General features: G+C 54.8%; 4 protein-coding genes across 4 annotated transcripts; 1 reads left to right on the top strand and 3 right to left on the bottom strand.

Moving 5' to 3' along the window:
• Positions 1-552: 552 nt before the first annotated feature.
• Positions 553-4,741, top strand: NCS57_01252700 (uncharacterized protein; the record flags this gene model as incomplete). The annotated part of the gene is made up of 2 exons (XM_053062199.1): positions 553-580; positions 609-4,741. 2 exons carry the CDS (start codon positions 553-555, stop codon positions 4,739-4,741), a joined length of 4,161 nt encoding a protein of 1,386 aa, XP_052908727.1.
• Positions 4,742-5,477: 736 nt separating this feature from the next.
• Positions 5,478-6,851, bottom strand: NCS57_01252800 (TRNA (adenine(58)-N(1))-methyltransferase catalytic subunit TRM61; the record flags this gene model as incomplete). The annotated part of the gene is made up of 3 exons (XM_053062200.1): positions 5,478-6,410; positions 6,474-6,709; positions 6,767-6,851. The coding sequence occupies 3 exons, from the start codon at positions 6,849-6,851 to the stop codon at positions 5,478-5,480; spliced, it is 1,254 nt and encodes a 417-aa protein (XP_052908728.1).
• Positions 6,852-7,769: 918 nt separating this feature from the next.
• On the bottom strand, positions 7,770-10,516 carry NCS57_01252900 (Clr5 domain-containing protein; the record flags this gene model as incomplete). Its single annotated transcript, XM_053062201.1, has 3 exons — positions 7,770-9,138; positions 9,185-9,366; positions 9,422-10,516. The coding sequence occupies 3 exons, from the start codon at positions 10,514-10,516 to the stop codon at positions 7,770-7,772; spliced, it is 2,646 nt and encodes an 881-aa protein (XP_052908729.1).
• Positions 10,517-14,785: 4,269 nt separating this feature from the next.
• Positions 14,786-17,052, bottom strand: NCS57_01253000 (uncharacterized protein; the record flags this gene model as incomplete). Its single annotated transcript, XM_053062202.1, has 2 exons — positions 14,786-15,348; positions 15,405-17,052. 2 exons carry the CDS (start codon positions 17,050-17,052, stop codon positions 14,786-14,788), a joined length of 2,211 nt encoding a protein of 736 aa, XP_052908730.1.
• Positions 17,053-17,886: the final 834 nt, after the last annotated feature.

Here is a 17,886-nt window from a genome sequence, read left to right on the forward strand (position 1 = left end):
CACATCGACGGAAGCGCCAACTCTACGACTTAGACGCGGGTTCTCTCACACCATCACCACCGAACTAGCCCTCTTCGAGTCGATACACCCTTGACAGCCCAAGAACGGTTTCAGTCCCACACCACTCAAGCCAACCCCCTCTGCACTAATACCGACGACTTTCTGCTCGCTCGATTCACAATCTCGTTCGTTTTGGCTTTCATATATCTCATAAACCCCTCTCCCATCAGCCCCCGCTTGTGAATCATGGGCCGAGATACACAGTTTCGGCACTGAAGGTTGGAAGATGGAATCTCTTAGAGCGGGGTCTGGTCTGCCGACCAGACCCGTGGAAGGGTCTCGCAGCAGACGGTTGGCCGAACCCGGAAGTCTGCTGGGCCCGACGAGGCCGTTGAACAGAACAAGCAAGAGGGAGGAAGTTCCACTATCATTACCGAGGCCTTCTTCGGGCTCGCGCCCAAGTGCAGGCAGAAGCGTTTCTCAGCCTTCGCCTTCTACTCGACGACCCTCGATCCCAACACCACGACCCGGCCTGAACCACCAAGCACAATCATGGGGTTCTACCAGCACCTCAACGACTGTCCGATCAACTGCTAACAACCGCGGAGGCTCGGGATCATCTTCTTCAGCAAGGCCCGCTGATAATGCCTCAAAGTCTAACCCCAATGTCCTTCGAAGGAAGAAGTCGTCCCTGTCCCGAGATGTCACGACAACTCGCAATGGATCATCTCGAACGAGCTCCTCATCATCTCAGCAAAAGCAACAGAGCTCGCTCGACCCGGAACGTTTCGGAACACCAATGGATCGAGAACTCACCTGCAGCCCGGCCGAGATCCAAGTTGCAGAGGTCATTGAGGTAACGAAGCCAGGAAGGTCATCGGTCATCTACCCTGAGCTCGACCGATATCGAAACATCCGACGACCTTCAGATAGCTCTGAGACCCATATCGAAGTTCCATTCCGATTAGCGACACACGACCTCCCGCCTCCTACCCCGGCCAGTTTACTCTTTTCCGGAACTAGTGGTAGTCCTTCGACTAGGTTTTCGGAATCTCCTGGACCAGGGCCTTACAGCCGTGACACCACCCCGACTTCGATTGCTTCCCAGTCGCCTTGCCTGATTGTACCTCATCGCAGCAACCAAGTCAAAGGCCGATTGCAAAGCCCTTCTATCACTAGGCCCCCGGTTACTAGACGAAGGGCCGGCAGCATCCCGAATGAGGTTGATGCTATCACCGCTGATCCCCATGGATTGGCGTCTGTCAGAGAGTCGCTGGCTTCTTCTTCCTCGAACTCAACTGTTCGGGAAGCCACCATCAAGAAGAACAAGAAACTGCCACCACCACCCCCAAGCCCTCCACCACGAAAGTCTTCACAACATTTCAGGGAGGAGACCTCATCGCCAAGGAGCGTGCGAAAGGTATCACGGCCTGTTCTGCGATCTCCTTCACCTGACCGGACCCAGTCCTCCGCGTCCCCAAGGGCCATCCCGCCTTCACGACCCAGTCGAGATGGCACCCCAGATATGCAGCCACAATTATTCAGTGCCATACCGGTCATCCACAGCAACCTTTCCTCCCAATCTCTGCCGATAGAGAGACGGGGAAGTGATTCGGGGATCCCGTCCACTCTCTCGCCTCCTACCACGCAGATTTCCCATGGCACTAGGGCATCGTCGACGTCTCAACTCCCTATCAAAGGTGAAATGTCTTCTCGGACCGGGACGAGAGTGGTAACAGAACCCAAAAAGACCAAGCCTGCTGAGAAGCCTAGAGCCACTCGCACGCCAAGCCCTCATGTGCCGAGCTCCTTCTCGCGGTTCCCTTTTTTTGGTCGCAAAAAGACTGCAGAGGTAATTCAACCGGATAAGAAGGAGAAGGAGAAGGACAAGGAAAAGGAAAAAGAAGATGAAAAGGACAAGAAGCCTGTCCGCAAAGGCCCTGCAGCTGGCACCGGCCATGAAGGCTATGGACGCCTCGGCACTCATAAACGACGCAGTGGAAGCATCAGCAAATTGGTTCGTGGAAACAAAGCATCCCAGGAGACCCTCGCCAGCAACGACTCCTTTTTGTCCGACCGTGTCAACCCTGTGGTCATTGCTGGAGGTGAGGTTGTCGAAAACCGAAATGCGAGTTCAGAGCTGTCTCGGACTGAGAGTTCTCAGAGTCTGAGTAGTGATCTGCCCAAGCCTGGAAGTTCACATGCCCGCAAAAACTCTCGGCACACCTTATGGCCATCACCTATGTCACGCACTCCCCATCCTGCCTTCAGCCCTCGCCGACCTTCTGAGAGCAGTGAGTCTGATGTTGTTACAATGAACTCGACTATTGCTTTTCGGAGGTCTGTTCAGCGTCTCCGGTCCTCGCCCGAGGATCCTTTGAGACTTCCCCATCCTATCAACACATCTGGCACTACCACATCACCTATGACGAGCTTTGATACCAGTGTCATGTCAGACGACTCCCACTTTGAGTTGCAACGCGAGATTTCTCGCGAGGCGAGGCCAGCCCATCCTGCTCCCAAGAAGCTCGTCAAGAGACCACGCTCGCCTCGGAAGTGGAACTTGTTTGGAAGGTCAACGAGTAGCCAGCAAGTTCCCAAGCAGAACGAGAAGGTTGCCGCCACAGTCAAGATTGTTGAGAAGAAGCCTATGCCCTTCTATGCAATGATGGACTCGTCTGAGCAAGACGACAGCGAGCCTATGGACGTTCAAGAAGTCTTGAGGTACGCTGAAGTTTATGGGAAGTCGCCCAGTCTTGGTGGAACCCCCGAACCTCCCCAAGAAACACCTGAGGTGCGCTCGTCCACGAGTTCTCTGACACGACCTGCCCAGCAGGCGCGGAGGAGAAGCCTCGAACCCAAGGCCAAAGCCAAGGTCCGATCACCTCCTGCTCAGCAAACTGTGAAGGTACCCATTGTTCAACCAACATCATCAGGTACCACCACGGGCCGACGCAGCAGACTTCCCCAGGTCGGTAGGATCCCCAAGGTGGTGAGTAACCGGACTGAGAATACTGCCTCCCCCAAGAGCTTTTCTCGTCCCTTCAGAGCCAGTTTGCAACTGGATCCTCCCAATCTTGAGGTTCCTGATGTCGACTCGGTCGCCAAGGGCCCAACACCCCCCAAGCCATCAACTCCTGTCCCTGACCTTACCATGGAAGGCTCGACGATAGGAAGCACTAACAAAACCTCGTCGCAGGGCTCGATCCCTGGAATGTCTCCAGGAATTAGCCGGGTTGAAAAGGAATTCCTAGCTTTTTCACCTAGGAAGGGCTCTGAAGGGACAATCGGAACTTCTAGCTCGAGCTGCTCTGGGCTCTTGTCATTCGCCGGCTCCACTGCCATCATTCCCCAACCCAATGACCCTCCAGCAGAGGATGAGGTCTGGGATGAGTATGATGATCTTCTTGGTGAGGACGCTGCCAAGGGACTGCCCTCAGCTACTTCATCAAAGGGGGTTCCTTTCCACCTCGAGAGGTATCAGTCGAAGCTGTCCAACAAGGGGAAGCCTCTGGAATCCCCCACAATTGTCCTCGATGATCGAAAGGCAGATAGGCTGTCAAAGGCGACAACCATTTCCAGCACCTGCAGTGCTGATATGACAGAGAGACTCAAAGCTGCTTTCCAACCTCACCCAAGCCCCACAGCTTCCTTTTCAGTCTCTGAGTTTGTTTCGGGCTATGGAGACCGCAACAAGAGCACTGAGGTCGTCAAGGCGGTTACAGGGTCGCGGCGAAGCAGCCAGTCATCTTCCGGTACAAGACGGTCGAACGGCAGCTGTTCCTCTGAGGATGGCTCCCCACTTGCGCAAGTCAACCTCCGGGTTGGTTCAATGACAGTCAGCAAGTGGCTCACCTTTGGACATGTGCTCTTTAGCGATGTTCGCCATGAGCTCGTTCCAGTCGAGGGCTCTCTGAAGCGACACTCCATCTTGGTGATTGATGGCCTCGGTAACGATGACTGGTCCTTTTACGCTGCCGAAACTTATCCAGCTGCCACCTTCTTCAATCTGTCCCCTCGAGCTCCTTTACCTCCAGAGCTCAAGAGTTCGTCCTCAAGCTTCCCTCTTAGCCCACCAAACCACCACCAGATCCAGTACATGTCTCACCTCGACAAGTTTCCCTTTGCCCCCCAAAGCTTCACGGCGGTTGTCTACCGGTTCCCTGTGGCGGCACCGGAGGCATACTATCGCAGCATTCTTACAGAAGCTCGCCGTGTGCTGAAGCCTGGTGGTTACATCGAGCTTTCCATTCTCGATGTTGACCTGAACAATATGGGCAATCGAGGTCGTCGCACGGTACGCCGACTCAAGGAGAGGGTCAACGAGAGGACCCCGGATACAAGTCTCGGCTCGACCGCGGATCTCATTCTGCGTCTTTTGGGCAAGGCTGGCTTCACTACCATCAAGGCTGCGCGTGTTGGTGTGCCTGTTGCCAGCTCCGTTACTCGTCCGAACGAGGGGAAAGGCAAGACTGTCGCTAGCAAGAAGAAGGATCAGCCGAGCCTCTCTGAGATGATGAGTGACAACAGCCCCTTGGCGGATGAGGGCATCACCAAGATGGTTAGCCGTGTTGGCCGTTGGTGGTACACACGTTGCTACGAGAATGCAGCGGAGAACCCCTCGGGAAGAAGCATCTGGAGTGACAGGCATTTACTGTCCGAGTGCGAGGAGCTTGGAACGAGCTTGAAGCTCATGGTCTGCTGTGCCCGAGCTCCCCTGGAACGCATCACCAGTGTTTGATTAACCCACACTCCTTTATATTTTCCTTTCTGTCATTGCATTGGGCAGGTATACATCATGACGGAAGATTATCAATGGGCGCGAGCCCCAACTACAGAACCCCATGCGTGGGATGTACAACATTATCTCAACTCTCACTCGGTCGAGCAAGGTCAGCAACACCTTGAAACTTGACCACGCCACGCATGCTCAGCGTCTCGCTTCACATATACGCGAGACACTCCACTATCGTTGCATTTCTTACTCGTTTAATATTCGGTGCCGCAGGTCGGAGTGACCACGCACTGGATGCATTGGTATTTCTTTTCTTTTCTTCATATGATGAATGGCTTTCTGGCATGGAATTAATAGGGGGCAATGCTGGACATTGCACTTCTAGGTCTCCGCCGCCGAACAGCAAGTTTGGGGAGAATTGGAGTGCAAAGTTAGGTTAGGTACTTTGGAAAAGGATGATGTGACGAAATCTTGATGATGACTTTGGGGGAGGATATGACTTGATGTTTTATTTAGCATGTGCATAGAGATACCCTTCATGTTTTGGGGATAAGCGAGAACGAAATAGCAAGCGATGTTTGTTTGATTCTTCATGAATTCGTCTACTCTATTGATGTCATGTCCGTGGTCGTTTCTACATGTCTATCCTTGAGTGTAGCTATCATACAGATTTTCGTGTAGTTTACAAGAATGTTTACATGGGAGAGTTACGTTCGGGGCGGGTGAAAGGCCATTTGGAGGTCTATGAGGTCTCCGATGGCTTCTCACTCTCGGGCACCTCATCCGTCCCAGTGAGCTCATCCAGCTCAGAAACAGCCTCATCGCCCAAGGACTGAGCTTCAGACGGCACCTGCCCAGCGGGCCATCGACGCATTACAGCAACGAATCCACCGCCGGCTATGCGATCACCAACTCGGGGTCGCATGACCTGCACAGGGGAACCGTCAGGTTGGTCCTTGGGAATGACTGTCTTGACATCCCACTCCTTGCCGCCACCGGTGTCACGTACACCATCAGCCGTGGTGGAGACAGGCAGCTCAATGACCCTCTCTGGACGTATGGGCTGTCCTGAACGGAGTATCCAGGCTTGGAAGTCGGCGATCTGGCTGATGGACGGGGTGAAGATGATGAGAAGGCCGTTGGGCTGGAGGGCCTGGATGACGGGGCCGGCGTGGTCGTGCGCCGAGGGGAGGTCGAGAATGGCATGGGAGAGGAAGGGCTCGTTGTCTGTCTGAGCAAGGCGGGAGGAGATGTATTCGTCGATGGAGCCGATGTGGAAGTCGACGGTGGGGAAGTAGAGTGCACGGCGGAATTGGCGAATGAGGCTATGCGCCGCCCGCGAGTGCTTATGGTTGCGATCGAGAGTGTGTAGTATAGCACGGCGATTGTTACGGTAGGTTTCGTACTCGGCTGAGACCTCGGGGGAGAGGTCGAGGCCGAATTCGTCCCTTTTATACCGGGCACTGCAGAGGGCGTTGCGCAAGCTGGGAGGCACGGCTGGGTTTCCAGCATGAAGAGCCCGAGCAAGATGCAGCGTTAGACTGCCCATGCCCGTTCCAGCCTCGAATATCTCGAACGGCTGAGGCGTCTGGTTGGTGTCATACTCCTCTTCGCCAGGACGAGGGAGGTTCAAGTCAAGGAGTGAGACGATGATGTTGGCATCATGGGGATAGATCTAGAAGGTAAAGGCCAAAGTTAGCCGTAGTTCAAGCCCAATTGTTTACCAGAGGGATTGTACCGGCGTGGCATACCGCGCGCTGTTGATGATGTAGGATGCCATGGACGGCTCATGCAGCACGACGCTGCGGCCCGAGCTGTCCACCACTGTATCGAGCACACTGCGGCCAATCAGGTCGGATGAGTTGACGGAGCCACCGTAAGAGAGACGTATTCGAGAGTCGGCGCGGAGAGGAGCGGTAAGGTGCCATTTGGGAGCTCTTTTGCCCTGCTGTCGTAGAAAGAGGACGTCATTTTCTGGAGGAGAGTTAGCATGATGGAGTCTTGGGGGGGTTGGATTGGTGGTGTTTGGACCTTGAATTGTACGGGATGATGAGTAGAAACGACGGAAAGGCATACAAAGCCGTCCTCTTAGGACTGAGGGGCTGGCGAGGCGCATTGTGGGAGATTGAAGCCTGGAGCTGGAGAGCAATTGTTTGCCATGATGCGAATTTCTGAGAGCTGAGTTTTGCGCCGGGGATATCTCGGGTAACGGTATCTCTCTACTCTCAACATACAACACTGTTTATAGCTAATTGTGTCTCATCATATGAAGACGTTCAACATCTCGTAGGAGGAATGCTCATAAATAGGTAGGTAGTCCCAAGTTTAGAATGTTTTGTTGGTATTTCTTTTTCTAAAATTTGCCTGCCTCACGAGTAAAGATTTTCCCTCTCTTTCTCGCTGCAGGATGCGCCTATCTCGAGGTCTGTAGGTTGAAGGGGTTTTTGGGTATCGCCTTCCCTCGTTGATGGAGGGATTATAAAAAAAGATGTAAAAATCAGATGTCCTCCAGTTCCTTCCTTCCTTCCTTCCTTCCTTCCTTCCTTCCTATGACCGCCCGCCTTCCCTATCGCGCCTCTTTCAATAATCTCCTTTTCTCCCTTCTTCATCCCTCTCCCTCTTGATGCTCCGTCACCTCAACTCCGCCCGTTCAACCCCGAATTTCGTCCAATGCATGGCCTCGCGTGGTTCCTAATATACATGGGGGATAATGCAAGAAAAAAAAAAATACGAGAATGTCCAAGATTCCATCGTCCAGCCGCAATGGGCGACAATCCGGAAACGCCGAGAAAAAAAGAAGCCGCAAAGAAATATATGCTGGTGCCAGACTCCAGGCTGTGTATACGGGGTCGGTGAGACTGCATATGGGGCATTTGCATCGTCTCGGAGGAACGTTTACTAGGTACGTCATTCAGTCGTCGATGACATGTTCGTCGTCCACGTCTTTCAAAGAGGCCGGTGTCGTCGGGGCGAGCACATGGCAGGTTGGAGTTTGCTGAGCCAGCGAGAACTAATGGTCGACCAGAGATCCTGCTCAGATGAACGACCACTTGTTGCCCCCCATTTGCTGCTCCATTGCCGCCGCCCATGCGTCCTGCGCCTGCAGCTGCGGCGCACGTTGTTGTTGCTGCTGTTGATGATGGTGCTGCGGTTGTTGCTGCTGCTGCTGTTGTTGCGGCTGTTGTGGCATGTGCTCTGGGGCGTGTTCCGTTGTGTGAAAGTCCTCTTCGAAGTATGGAATAACTCGCACGCCCACATGTTCCTCGAGAAGCCTAACTCCAGAGTCGTATCTTCGTCGACATCGCTTCGTCCAGGGATCGACCTTGACGGGACTGTGATAACAAAAGACGTTGGGCTGTTGACCTCGAACAGGGAATATGAGTCCCATCCCTCGCGCATGATGCCAGAGGTCGATGGTCGTTTGCTTCGTTGCATCTGATTGGGGGTGTGCAGCAACCATTAGTTGCACAATGGTATATCGCAACACGAAGACCTCAACGCTGTTTGCGCCTTGTCGGTGCTCCATTTGCCGTTGCAAAAGTCGAAGCTCTGCCACCAACTTCTCCAATCGCTCGGGGTTCGCGTGGTTATAGAAGGTCGCCAAATCGGTCCACGTTCGAGCGACATATGGGTGCTTCCGCCCATAGATGGCCTCCAATTCTTCCGCAATGGTAGGGATGCTGGCCCATAAAAGGTCTGAGAGTGTCCCCGGGCCATGTTTTTGCTGAACCTCATATAAACAGGCAAAGATTTGTCGCAGAGGATGTGACCGCTCAAAGTTGGTTGTCGAGTATGCCGCCAGATACTTGCACAAGGCCGTCATCATGCCGGGATCACGACGGACCATACCAAGAAGCAGCTCCTGGATTCCTTGGGGTGATAGCTTCTTCAAATCGACTTCGAGCTGCTTGAAGGCCTTCATAAGGAAATGTCCGCCCTGGTCAGTGTCCCTCATTTCAAAGTTGTGGTTTGCCTCGAGCAAAAGATCGCTGGATCCTGCTCCCCACACCATGATGGTCTGCCATCCAACTTGAGCATCGGTTTCCACCTCGAATTGTCGACACTGCAAAAAGGCCTTCCTCATGTTGCTGATGATAGTCTCCTGCGCCCGGAGCAGATCGGGGGATTGGAGGTATCCTGGCGCAGGCGGAGGAGTCGGAGTTCGACATCGGATGTGAGCTGGGAGCTCGGCAGGCAACTCGAAATCGATCAAGTCGTACTCGGTGACGCCCTTTCTCTTCAGGTACGTGCCCAGGTTGACGACCTTTCCGTTGCGAACAAACTCGGATACTTTTCCCTCGGCATCTCGTTGAAATTTCTTCGACAGCAGACGCTTAACTTCCTCCTCGGTGTTGTTTTTGACGAAACCCCACTGTGAGAATCGAGTCTTGTACATCTTGGGGCTGTCGAGGGTGAGAAATGATCATGCAGCCTAGGAGCGAAACTTACGTTGCCTGAAAGCCGTACTTGTCAGCCATGATGGACATGACCTCCTTGAGCGGCTTCCGTTCATCGAGGTAGAGGGTTCGAATTGTGTTCTTGAACGACTCCCAGGCCTCGGCAGGGACTTGTTCCCTCGAAGGCCGGCTTCCCGTTTGTGATCTTTGGGATACTGAACTTCTCCGTTCACTCTGATAATGGTCATTAGCATGTTGATTCGCTCGGGGGAAAGTGTGAGAGACATACCGCCAGTGTATGTGGAGCAGGAGAAGCTTGAGATAAATGTGGTGTTGAAGGTTCACGTTTGATAGCAGGGCTGAAGGCTGCGGGTGTGGATATTTGTGATCGTGATGGTTGTCGAACTGGGTGTCTTGGTTTCGCGGGAGGTCTCATTGGAGCCTTACCCTTTGCAATGGAGCCAGAGTTGGAGTTGAAATCCAAGACGAGCTGGCTTCCAGCATTCATGACTGGTTTAGGAGTTGAGGGGATGGGAGGTTTTGCGAAATAGCCACCGGAAGTGGAGGAACTACTAGTACCTTGGAATTGATCCATGGTAGGTTTGGGAGTCATTGGCACAGGTGGTCGCCAAATGGCAAAACCAGGAGTGCCTGGCACGCCTGGAGTAGCCGGGCTCGGAGAGGCGACTTTGGGGTTATTCATCATGGGGGTTGCCACCATGGGCGACGCAGCCATGGAGGTTTCCATGGGGGTGGCTACTCTGTTGTTGACCATGAAGCTATTCATACTTCCAAAGTGTCCGGACGAGGAACCAACGCCTGGACTGGATACCGACAAATCATGATATCCGCCAAATGCTATGGGAGGTGGGCTAGCAATCGGGCTGGTGACCCTCGACTGGTCATCCAGAAGCCCATAGTTGGGCTCGGAGGGACTGGCGAGAGGGCTCGTGAGGATGGGAGATGCGACGCTGAAGGTACCGAACGGCGACGAAACAGACGGCTCTTGGTTGACTGGACTTGATATCGTGTTGGATGGTCTCGGAGGAAGCGGCGGCGCAAAGCCTTTGTTCTCGAAATGCGCGACAAGACGACCAACGCCGCCTCCGGCCTGAGGACTCATGTTGTCGAGTTCGACATTTTCGGCTACAGCGTCTTGGTGTTGAAAGCGCGTCTGATAGTCGGTTGGGGTCGGCGCCCAGTCCATGCCAGAGGAGTCGCCATATTGCCGGTCTGAGGCATAGATGGACTGGGAATGGTCGGTCGAGAAGGAAGCCGAGTTGTTGGCGAGGCCATACCTTGGCCAGGCTTGATCGGTGAAGCCATAAGAGGGTTGCCCGTTGGAGTCGGAAGCACGAGGCCCGCCGGGTGGTTGATTGAACATGTTCGCCTGGGGGCGCGCAGGGCGGACAAGAGATGCCCGTACCGCTGGCTCAAGAGCAGTCAGTGACGGGCTGAGGCGAGTGGAAAGCCTCGGCTGGGTCCTCAGTCGCCAATGCGAGGATTCATCACTCGTCAAGGTGGCGAGCGATGGAGCTCAGTTGGTGGTCGAAGAGCGGGAGGATGGATAGGCGGGCAGAAGCGCCCATGATTAAAGGTACGTATAATAATAAAGAGAGAGCGAGTGGGAGAGGGCGAGAAGGAGAGAGAGTAACAAGCAGCGGCGGTACAGCACCAGCCAGCAACCAGCACGCACGACCGAGCGAGCAGCAGCGCAGCAGCAGGACCAGTACCAACACCAAGCGCGAACAGGGACAAGCAGCGAGCGGGTCTGGGTTCGGGCTGGGGAGTGGACTGGACTGGACTGGACTGGGGGGGTTTGTTCTCTGCGGCGACGGTAGGACGGTAACAGCAAGGGAAAACGGCCAGGGCTTGCTAACGTTATCGTTCCCCAGACTTGACGCACCAGCAAGAAGCAGCAGAGACAAGATATGGGCGGTGCTATGATAGGGCCGTCAATGCGACGAGGGCCAGAGGGAAGACGGGGAGAGACGACGGACAGAACGCCAAGCGATGCGCGTGAGAGAGGGCCAGCAAAAGTTCCTTCGCCTAAGTTTCCCAGAAGGGCAAGCCAATCTGCTGTCTACAGGAGTCTGGAGCGTCGCCCGCGGGGTGGTCGAGGGAGATAAGAGGACGTATCCCAGGGCCAGGAGCCCGGGGGGGCCTCTGCGGTGCCCGAGGCTCAGGCTCAGGCACGGACACGGCACACGAAGATCACAAGAGAGAGAGAGAGAGAGAGGCAGACAGAGCTGCGGTTGGCCTTGGACGCAAGTCAAAGGGCTGTGCAGAGAGAGAGAAAGACGGCGCGCTGAGAAGCGTGAATGGACGGGTGAGCGATTCAGCACAGAAAAAGAAGGGCCGACAAGGCCACACCAGGACGGCAACGCCATCCATGGTGTCGATGGCCGGCTCTCGAGCTGGACCAGTGAGAGAACAGCTTTCAGGGGTGGGCTTGTGAGAGCATGCGACCATGTTGCCTGAAGCAGAAGGTGTATTTGACGGAGCCACCACCCACGTCGAGAAGCGCCAATCATGACGAGCAGAGAACAGCCCCTGGAGCCGTCGGGCGAGCAGGGAAATCTGCCGAGGGGGCGAGCCTGCATTCCAGCGCCGTCTGTTGCTGCAAGAGGGCTGCAGACCAAGACGAGGGCTCGCCGCCAGAAGGCAGAAAGGCTGGTCTCTGCGATTTCCAGAAGACTTCGCGCTGGCTTGTCCCGTCCTTGGGAGCATTAGCCGTGAGCGCCACCGACGAACCCAAGACTCGACTCCCGATGCAGCCGAACGCCGCGCCCGTCAAAGAAACGGGGCAGGCACAGGCAGGGCAGGGCATTGATGACCTGAGAGAGAGGATGGCTAGAGCTGACGGGCTTCTGAAGCCACGGCATGGCATGGCATTGCACGACACGCACGGCACGGCATGGCATGGCATCGTCAACAGGGGATGGCCATTGGATTGGGGCTGAGAAACTCTGTTGGACGTCGCTGATCCCCCGCTGCTTGAGAGGCGTTCGGCCGTGGCGCCGCCACGCTATGTCGACCGGCTGTTTCTGAGGCCACGCCTCGGTCTTGTCGTCCGTGTCGGCTGCTTGTGAAGGACTGGACTCTCTCGCAATAGCAGGGCTGCTATGATGGCTGCTTCTATTCATGGAGCAGAGCTAGGCGCAACCGGCGGGTTAGAGTTATTAACCTTTCTCTTCCCATGTCAACATGACATTTACGAGCGACCAGCTGCCAAGGAGCCCAGCGGCTGGATCACAGAATGGACAGAGCCATGTGGGGGTTTTGTGAGACCCGGCTCTTTCTTGACTCTGCCCTGTAACCAAGCCGGCTCTCGCCGATGGTCCAAGTGTCTTTTGGCTTCACTTGGGGTTGAGATGAAGCAGAGAATTGCCGTTCGAATAGGGCAATGGGCTCCGAGCAGACCGAAGCCCATGGACATTGTCCATGGTCTGGTCTACTAGTTCCAAACCTGAGACGGCCGGCGGCCTAGTCAACAGATGCCCTACAGATGTCAACACGAACTCTACGATTACGAGCACAATGTCCTCCCCAAATGAGAAATACCTACAGCCCATGATAAGCGAGCGACTGGGGGGCTGCAGCAAATCACAGCTGACTGCGCGCTTGGGTAGGCAGGTTGTTAAGGTTGTTCCCACGTTATCAGAATGGAACGTTCCATGATCGCTGCCAACAACCCACCCTTGGGCCAAACCCCTGATTCAACAACGGTCAGGTCCCGGGAGCGAGACTCGGCCGAGTGAGCGGCCGAATCGACCACAGAACAGCGGCCATAAATACTGATGGACGTTGCAAGACAATGAATGCGCTCCTTTGTCTTATCCATGCTGAGCTGAGTACCAAGATGAGGCGGATGCTATGCAATGCCGCCGGATAAAGCTCCATGTGCCGCCGCCGATTCAGGTCACTGCCCCATGGATGGTGCCGTTTCCCGTCTCAGTAGAGAGAGGTCCATGTCACAAGCAGCAGCTCTGATGCCGGCAACCCCTGCCCTGCCTCTCTGCCCTCTGAGCCGCGGAGATGGCGCCGCAGTTCCGTTCCCCCTTTGACAGAGCGGCAACTCGTCATTTCAGTGGGCTCATCAGCTCGTCAGATTCCCGAGCGCCACAGGCGGCTCTTGCAGCTGCGTCATGTGAAGGAGGAGACTTGTCGTTGGCCAGTTCCGCCAAGGCTGAGATGAGCAGATGAGGCCAGCCACAGCCCACACTCACTCACTGCACTGCCAGACCGGCAGGCGGGCGAGCTGAGACATGGCCGGTCTTCGGATCGGGGTATATCTTTTTGTGACATCACTCTGGCTGACGATTGCTGCAGGTCCGTTCCTTTTCTTTTTCTATTGTAAGCCCGCTCTGACATACACATTGTGCTGTACTCAATAGTGTGATCTCGGCAGTTGAGTTTGGTTTGCTGACGAGAGCGGTCGAGGCGTGGGATTTCGAGGCCGACGAGGCCAATCAAGCACAACTCGCGACTCACCGCTTGGCACCTCCAGTTGGTTGGTTAGCAAAGGGATCGACATTGTTAACTCGAAACGCGAGTAAGCCAACAACCAATCTGCCCAGCCATCTCGAGGTCGAATTAAGGTTGGTTGCGAGGCAGTGCCATCGACTCAGACAAATACCACATCGCAGATCCCTGATCATGACTCGTCTGAACGTCTGTTCACTTGATGAATGAGACATCTTCTGGCATCTTGATCGATTTCACGATATCCTACACGGCATACAGCATATAGCATACAGCGTACACCAAGCATCAACATCTCCAATCATAGCAACCCACCCAAAACCCCCAGAACCCAGGCCAGAGAGCATGTATCGAATAACAAGTGAGCCTTCCCCCAAAAGGCTGTAGAAGCGAAAGAAGGTAGAGAAGAGAATAACGGGGATGTGTAGAAGTGAAGGGAGTAAAAGAGAAGACAAGAAATAAAAAAAAGAAACAGATAAATGAAAAGCCGACATGCAGCCTGAACATATAAAATAGATATAAAAGAAGCTCAAACACCTTGTCTATCCATTTTTGGTATAACCTTTTTCTACTCCCAGAAGCTTACGTGTGGTATGATACGAGTTGATGTGAACAAGAAAAAGAGAAGAAACGAAGGAAGTAAGTAGCCAGACAAGAAAGGGAAATGAGAAGAAGAAAAGAAGGAGGGGAACGCAGCAACTAGCTAAAACTACAAGAACACAAACCGAACCAAACCATAATCACGAGTAAACCATGCATGCATGAACCAAACCAACCGGCAACACCGTGTCCCAGTCCTTTGCCGCTACGTTATCTTTCCCGGTTATCCGTTAGTTATTCCGTGTCCCCTTGTCCCGTCGTGTATTCATTGACAAAGAAACCCTATGTTTGCCGCCGTGTCTTCGTTGTTGGAGGCGGCTGTCGTACCAATTCCGGGATCCATGGAACCTCTTCCACATCTTTCGTCTTTGGTCTTTCGTGTAAGGTGTTTCGAAACAAGTTGCAAGTCAAGTGTAAAAGCGAGAGAATCCGGCTCGTAGCAGCGGTCAACTCGACAAAGAAGGGGTGTATGAAGTGAGTAGAACGGTTAGAAGTCGAAGCGAAAGTCGAGGGTTATCGAGGTTAAAAACAACGTCGATATTGGTGTGGAGGAGCGATCCGGGTTCAGTTAGGCCACTTCTTCGCCGTCTTTCTCTTCCCTGAATCGCAATCCGCCTTCCACTTTGATGGCATCTTGAACCCAGGCCGTTTTGGCCACCTTTTCGACGGTCCATCGGCCCCTCGCTCGCTTCAACAATCCTTCCGTAATCTCCATAGCGCCCAAGAGGCCCTTCTCCTTGAACTTAGCCTCGTCACCATCGTGGTCAGTGTCGTCGCCAGCGTACTCAACCCATCGCCACTCAACCCTGGCGATGCGGTGGCTGGTGCGGCTGCGCATGCGGTGCGCGTCACTCATGCCCGGGTGGGGATCAAAGGGTAGTCGAGCCTCGAGGAGAGCGTAGAGCAGTACTCCGAGGGACCAAGCATCAGTTGCTCGCCCGTCGTAGGGCTGGCCCATGATAACTTCGGGTGCTGCGTAGTCGTCGGATCCGCATCGGGTTTCGAGCTTCTCGTCGTCGGCAATACGTCGTGAGAGGCCCAGATCGGTTAGGATGACAACTGAGTGAGGATAAGTCGCCCAGTCAATTGACGGATCTGCGAGTTCAGAAGGAGTGAGGTTCACAAGCACATCTGGAAGTATGTCAGTTTTGGTTATTGCATCTCATATCATGGGTCGGGGAACCTACTCTCGAGCTTGATATCTCTGTGCACAATTCTCCTTTCGTGAAGATAGCTCACAGCGCCTACCAACTCGGCAAAGATTCTTCGCATCAGTGGTTCCTTGAGGACCGAGCGATGCGTGGTCGCAACATCGAAGAGATCGCCTCCAGGGCAGTAGCTCAAGACGAGAATTGCCCGTGTAGGTTCAATGCTCCAAGCCTTGAGGTCAACCAGAGAGGGATGGTGGATCGATTGCATAATCTCGAGCTCCCGCTTCAGGCTCATCTCAACCCGCTCTTCGCTGGCGCCGCCCTTGGGCCCATGCTCACATACCTTGACAGCAACTAGTGTCTTGCGGTCAAGGCTCTGCTCGGGTTTCGGTGTAAGCCGTCCATGGTCGACTTCGGGAGAATCCTCGTCAGGTTCTATCTGACTTGTGGCCAACATGACCCGACTAAAGGTTCCTTGGCCAAGTAGTCGTACAGCTCTCCATCGACGACGCTTCCTATCCTGGCGGCCAAAGGCCTCGAAGTATTCGAAACTGGGCCCTTTAGGCTTGCTGGTGCCATCGGCAGAGTCTCGCGAGGACTCGCTTGGGGGAGGAGTGGGTGGTTGAGCGACAGAAGGTGTGAGGCCACGAGACTGGGCAAGGTTGAGCTCTCGGCGAATATGAGGTTCAAGTGGATGTTCCGAAGCTTCAATCTTAGGGTGGGTTCCAGATACAGAAATTTGTCTCTTGGGGATACCCATAGGGTCAGGAATGTATTCACTGACACTTCGGTTTCGAGTATGAGGGTGTCGGGGTTGGCTGGTCGTGGTCTGTGTCGGTACATGCTCACCAGGCTCAAGAGTCGAGTATATTTTACGCTTGGCGCCGTTGGCAAGAGCGGCATCGATGGATTCGCCGTTGCTGGTGACGAGGACAGAGCCTTCTCCGACACTTTTGAGGCGGAGCTGCGGAGGTGACGCAGAACCCGCGCTCAGCCTCTTCCAGGGTCCAGGGGAGTCGCCCGACATCAGGGGACTCGGGAGCGGAGTGACGTCGCCCATGGCAGATATAATAGGGCTGGGAACCAAGCTGCTGGTCCCACTGGCGGTGCCGATACTATTGGCTAAGGCCTGCTTGAGGCTCGGTGTTCTCGAGATGGGGCGCAAGCTACTGGCCGAAGCCCTGTGGTTCAGCGTCAGAGAACCACGCGAGGACGAGCTACCGTTGCCATTGAAAGATTCGCGTCTGGTAGGGGTTGAAGGAAAGGCAGGAAAGTCTGTTGAGATACGCAGTGATCCCAGGGGACTATGGGAGCGTCTGGCAGCAGGCGAAGAGAAGTCTGGAGTCAAGCCAGCGAGCTGAGGGGGCGGCAGTTCGCCCTGCTGGATCGGGGGAGATGGCGCTATTGTATTGGCACGGAAGTGGGCGAGAGGCGGCGTTGTGACAGATACATCTGGGAGTGTGAAGGAAGCCAAAGGACTAGTGGACAGCACGGCATATGCGTGGTCGTGACGACGGGAGGCGGGCGCAAGGGAGGCGGCAGCGGGAGCGGGAGCAGAGACGGGAACGGGGATGGGACGAGACCTCAAGGCATCACGGCCCCGATGCGAGTTGTCTGAAGAGTCGCGGTTGTTGGTGTCGATGGGCAGGGCCGTCGTATTTCGGGGGGCGTAGGGCGTGTTCATGGCTCCGCGGTGGGCGTCGGGTCGTCGGAGTCGCTTGGAACCAGGCAAAGGTCAAGCGGGACAGACGAGGCCGCAGTCAAGCAGTGGTCGTCGGGATTAGAGGTTTCGAGGAGCCGACTGTGGTGTAAGTGACCGGATTAGCCTCTTTCCAAGAAGGGGAACCTAGGGAGAGAGGATGGACTCGGCTATCTGAGTCGAGGTGGGGTGACGAGACTTGATATCAAGGCCTCTCCAGTCAGTTGGGAGCAGTTACACTGACGTACCTTGGCGCAAGGAAACCGCTAGTGTTGGGCCAAGGGAGCACAAGTGCTAAGGAATGGCGTGGCGTATGGGTACGTCGATGGTTGGCGAGATGAAGGAGGGAGACCGGGGGGAAGAAAGAGAGGGAGAAGAGAAATCGACCGAGGGCTCTTCTATAACGCGAACATGAGAGGCGAATCGATCGAAGAGAGGATGGCTGGAGGGCGAGAGGAGAGGATGTGAAGCGGGCTCCGTGTGGCAGTCGCTCAGAAGAGAGCGAAAGTGGGTGGGAGAAGAAAGAGAGAGAAGAGGAGAAGCCAAAGGGGAAAAAGAAGCCAAGATCGACGTCGTTGGTCGAGTAGAGATCAAGGATGGTTGGATGAGATGGGATCGTGGGTCCAGGCCTTTGGGTTAGACTAGACTCTGGCAGAAGCAATAGTATCTGTAGGTAGGTAGTAGGCTGGCTGGCTGGCTGGCTGTAGGCAGGAGCAAGGGCGCGACTGCGACTGCACTATCGGGCGGGTCCTTCCCTTTTTCTCTCCAGCCAGCTGTGACTCTTGCCGTCTGGTCTTTCGTGCCCCGAACCTGGAACGA

Source organism: Fusarium keratoplasticum, chromosome 10, assembly GCF_025433545.1.
Source record: "Fusarium keratoplasticum isolate Fu6.1 chromosome 10, whole genome shotgun sequence".
In the NCBI taxonomy this organism is placed as follows: Eukaryota; Fungi; Ascomycota; class Sordariomycetes; order Hypocreales; family Nectriaceae; genus Fusarium; species Fusarium keratoplasticum.